The 4,599-nt window shown below is 47.9% G+C and overlaps 1 protein-coding gene across 1 annotated transcript in view; it reads left to right on the forward strand.

Annotated features, from left to right (window-relative positions):
• Nucleotides 1-309: 309 nt before the first annotated feature.
• LOC147200279 (uncharacterized) overlaps nucleotides 310-4,599 on the forward strand; it is an 18,082-nt gene continuing 13,792 nt past the window's right edge. Inside the window, exon 1 of the mRNA XM_086119935.1 lies at nucleotides 310-452. Coding sequence (XP_085976061.1) covers nucleotides 358-452 — 95 coding nt within the window. The 5' untranslated portion in view covers nucleotides 310-357. The remainder of the gene's footprint in view (nucleotides 453-4,599) is intronic.

A 4,599-nucleotide genomic window follows, 5' to 3' on the forward strand; every position in this document is an offset into this window, starting at 1 on the left:
TATACTGGCGAATCACTCGACGAAGATGCTGTGCGCTCTCCCCTCCCCTCGGCAGCTTTGTGGACGCGTCCATTCCGTCATGGGGGATGACGAGGACCCTCGTATGCAATATACGACTTCTTTCTTTGCTTCAGTAAAGTGCTGTTTTAAGTGGTAGTTTTATATAAAAATTCACTAGCTGGGTTATGGCAGATTGAACAGTGTGACTATCGTTAAACGAATACTCTTTGCCCTGGTCATCGGCCTTGAGGCACCCCCAACGCTCTGCCGGAGTGGAATCGTCTGTAATAACCTTGGTGAGAGCTCGTTGAGCGGCTGAAGAGCGGCGACTCTGGCGAGAGAGGCTGAGCGGCGGACATGGCGGAGACTGAGCGGTCGCCACACGAGTACAGGGAGACACACGCTCATAACAGAGACGGAGACGGCGTCAAAACGGCAGCACCGCTGCGGGGGTAAGTCGGCTGTTTAACCGTCCTCGTTCGGGCCAAAACAAGGGTCCAATCATTTCAGACAGTTCTCCAATGACAGCGAGACGCGGTGTGGGTGTGTAATGCGCGTGTACGAGGGAAACTGTCCCCTTTATGACAACAAGTTGTAAACATGTATGACTTGTTGTGGTCGCACGTAATAAATGAGAAAGTCGCTTTTTTTGTGTCATGTTCCTTTCTAACGACTTACATTAGCGCGGAAGCGCTCGTTCGCGCGTGCGTGACTAGACAGTGAACTTAACACGCAAAGAGTCCTCCCAAAACAGGTAACATGTGCCTCTTAATGTGTGTTACTTTTACCAGTTTAAAGTCGGATTATGGCAGTGTTTTACGTCCTGTGTCAATAAACATTGTGGAAGTAACCTTTATAAAAGCAAAAGTTAGAGAAATGCTTGTTGTTACTGTTTGTGTGAGCGTGTGTGTGCGTGCCTAATTGTGTGTGTGTGTGCGCGTGTTAGCGTGCGTGCGGAAGTGCGTGCTCACATTTGTGGGTGTGTGTTTGTGTGTGTGTGTGTGTGTAATGTGCTTGTGTGTGAGTCGGAGAGGACACACACAGAAGGGAGGGGGAAAGCGTGAGAGAGAAAGGAGCAGCTCTGTGCGTGCGTGCGTGGCTGTGCCTGTGTGTGCGCGAGTGTGTGTGTGTGTGTGTGTATGTGTAAAAGCACAAGAGTGTGTGGTTATCACAATGTTATGGGGACATTAATCTGTTTACACATCACATCTTATGGGGCCTCATCTGCCTTTTGGGGTTCAGGAGCAAGTTGCCATGACAACGGCAATGAAGATATCTGAAAGTGTAGAAAATGTGTTAAGGGTGGGCAAGGTCAAAGGTCAAGTCAGAAATGACTGCTTGCCAAGAAACAAATGCAAGTCAATGTGATGTCCTCTCAAGTAATGGAAACGTGTGTTTTGTATGTGTGTGTGAGTGTGAGAGAGAGAGAGAGAGAGAGAGAGAGAGAGAGACAGAGAGAGGGAGGGAGGGAGAGAAGGAGGAGGGGAGGGCAGTGTGTCTGCGTGTGTGTGTGTGTGTGTGTGTGTGTGTGTGTGTGTGTTGCTGCATAGATGTGTGTGCGAGAGCAGAGGAAGGAGGAGGGAGTGTGCAAGGGATGGGAGGGGGAGTGAGTGTGTGCGTGACAGAGACAGACACGAGTATGTGTATGCGTGTGTGTGTGTGAGTGTGTGTGTGTGTGTGTGTGTGTGTCTAAGTGAGAGAGCAAGAGGGGGAGGGAGGTGGGGGGAAGCAGTGTGCAAGGAGTGTGTGACAAAGAGCTAGGATTGTGTGTGTGCGTGTGTGTGTGTGTTTAGCGAGTGTAATTTCATGTTTGCAAATGACTGCGTGTGTGTGGGGGGGGGGCGCTATAGGTGAGACATGTGATGTGAAGGACGTGTGTGTGCATGTGTGTGAGAGGGAGAATATATAGTGTGTGTTTGTGCATAATACTGTGTGCGTGTGTGTGTGTTTGAGAGAGAGAGGGTAAGCGAGATAGAGGGGAAGTGTGTTAGAGGCACAAGGAAGGGGAGGGAGGAGTGTGTTTGCACGTACATGTGTGTTAGAAAAGTGGGGGAGGGTGTGTGTGTGTGTGTGTGTGTTGAGTGAAAGAGTGAGAGTAACTGAGAGGTGTATGTGTGTGACTTTAAGGCACTGTTTGTGGTATAATCAGAAGGGACAATAATCAGTTGTATGATTTCTGTCTCATGTGTACCTGTTACGTGTGTGTTCATTCAGCATCAAGCAACGTAAAAGTGCTGAGGAGTGTGCACTTGGCTTCAACTTATGGTGGAGAGTATGTTTTTGTGATGCACACACAAAAGCAGAGCATGTGTATGTGCGCATGTGCGCGCTTGTGTGTGTCTTCAAGAGAAGATGGAGGGTTTGTGTTGCAGCCAGTGTACAGTGTGTGTATGTGTTTAAGAGGAAAAGAGAAGGGAGGGTGTGTGACGCAGTGCATGTGTGAGAGTGAGAGAGTGTTTGTGTGTGTGTGTGTGTGTGTGTGTGTGTGTGTGTGTGTGCATGTGCATGTGCATGTGCATGCGCATGCGCATGCCCGCCCGGGTGCATGTGTGTCTTGTGTGCGTGTAAGCTTTTGAAGGGGAGTGTGAGCTTGTGTGTGTGTGTTTGTGTCTCGGAAAGTGAAAAAGAGGGCTTGGTAGCTAGTGCATATGCTGTGTGTGTGTTTGTGTGTGTATATTTTCTCTGTTAATGTGTATTTGTTCCGCTTGTGTGTGTGCATGTGTTTGTTCTGCAGTCAGGAAGAAAGCTAGGTGTGTGTGTGTGTGTGTGTGTGTGTGTGTGTGTGTGTGTGTGTGTGTGTGTGTGTGTGTGTGCGTGCGTGCGTGTGTGTGAGTGAGGGGTGAGTGGGGCAGAAGGTTTGTGTGTCTCCTCGATAAGGACAGTGTGTGTGTGTGTTTGTGTGTGTGTTTGTCATATGGAGGGAAGGAGAATGTTTATGCTCCTACTTTGTTTATGAAAGAGGGAAGGACACTGTTTGTGTGTGTGTGTGTGTGTATGTGTAACCATGCTCCAAGCAAAAATCGTGTGTTTGTGAACACTTGTGTGTGGGTGGTGTGGTATATGTAAGAATGACGGTGGTTTTGAGTGTGTGTGTGTCCGTGTATGTGTTTTGCTGTTTTATTATTGACGATATGTGTGTGTGCGTGTGTGTGTGCGTGTGTTTGAGCAAAGTGTACATGAACCTTGCAGAGTGAGTTTGTGTCTGTTTGTTTAATCTGGACATATGTGTAGCAAGCATGTATGAATAGGTTGCGTGTGAGTGACTCTCTATATATGTGCGTGCATGTCCGTGTCGTATGAGTTTGTGTGTGGGAGAGGAGAATGAATAATGTGCATTAATGAACATGACCACACAATTTATCACAGCAGCTATTTGTGCATCTCAGAAAGTGTATATGCTCGCCATTGTGTGTTTGTGAGGAAAAGGGGTGTGTGTGTGTGTGTGTGTGTGTGTGTGTGTGTGTGTGTGTCAGAGATGGAACATGAGACTGTGGGTTTGGTTATTTGAGAGAGAGAGAGAGAGAGGGAGAGGGCATGTGCGTGTGTGTGTGTGTGTGTGTGTGTTTGTGAGCTTTAGTGAAGGGGGAGGGTGTGTGTGCGTGCATGCAGGCTTGGCGAGAGAGAGAGAGAGAGAGAGAGAGAGAGAGAGAGAGAGAGAGAGAGAGAGAGGATATTTGTGTGCGTGTGTGCGCACGCGTGTTTGCGTGCCTGTAAGCCTGAAAGGGAGGGTATGTGCCTGCGTATGTGTGTATGTGTGTGTCACTGAGTTAGTGCGTGTGTGTGTGTGTGTGTGCATGCGCATGTGGGCCAGAGTGGGGGAGGTGTGTGCCTGTGTGTGTAAATGAGTGTGTGAGTGTATGTGCGAATTTGTGGACTGTGAGCTGTGAGCTGTGTGTGTTTGCTCATGCACATGTGAGTCTTGTGTGTGTGTGCGTGTGTGTGTGTGTGTGTGTGCGTGTGTGCGTGTTGAGCTAAAGACAAGGGCGAGAAATGTGCAAGGACAGAAGACAGAATCAATGAAGAGCGTGAGACAAAAAAGCAGATAGAAGGGGATCAAGTCATATCAACACACGCAAGAAAGTTCAGCGCAACTCATTGAAGCGCAAGTCAGCTGGGCTGCTCTGTCGTCCACGTCGCCTTGTGTGCCAACAACTGGTGCAACTCTTTCATGTTAAGCTACAGGTGACAAAGGAAGTGCACTTGTGTCGGTGTCTCCCTCTACAGGTCAAAGGGAATAGGAAGCGACCATTTATAGGGAACGACGTTGAGGGTTTCGCAAACTTTTTGGGTCCAGAGAAATACTACAAAAGGACTTCTCATAATCCTACCCACAATTCAACAAAAGTACCATGCGCACGTCCGTGACAGTTATTTATTTATTTTTAAAAACACTTTCCAACCTAAATGAAAAGGAACTCCACCAAATTCGATATTTAGCCATTGTCGCTAACATGCGCAGCTTTCACATAGAACCTGGCTTCAAACAGAGAGGAGATAGTTGATAAAAACATCCTCAATGTTGTCATTGTAGCGATTTGCTCACTTGCGACTTTTCCGACTGCTCTCGCAACTACAGTTTTCAAAACGAGTTTAGTTCCA

Source organism: Hippocampus guttulatus, chromosome 9 (genome assembly GCF_054856545.1).
Source record: "Hippocampus guttulatus isolate MCC_2025c chromosome 9, RoL_Hgut_1.0, whole genome shotgun sequence".
Classification (NCBI taxonomy): Eukaryota; Metazoa; Chordata; class Actinopteri; order Syngnathiformes; family Syngnathidae; genus Hippocampus; species Hippocampus guttulatus.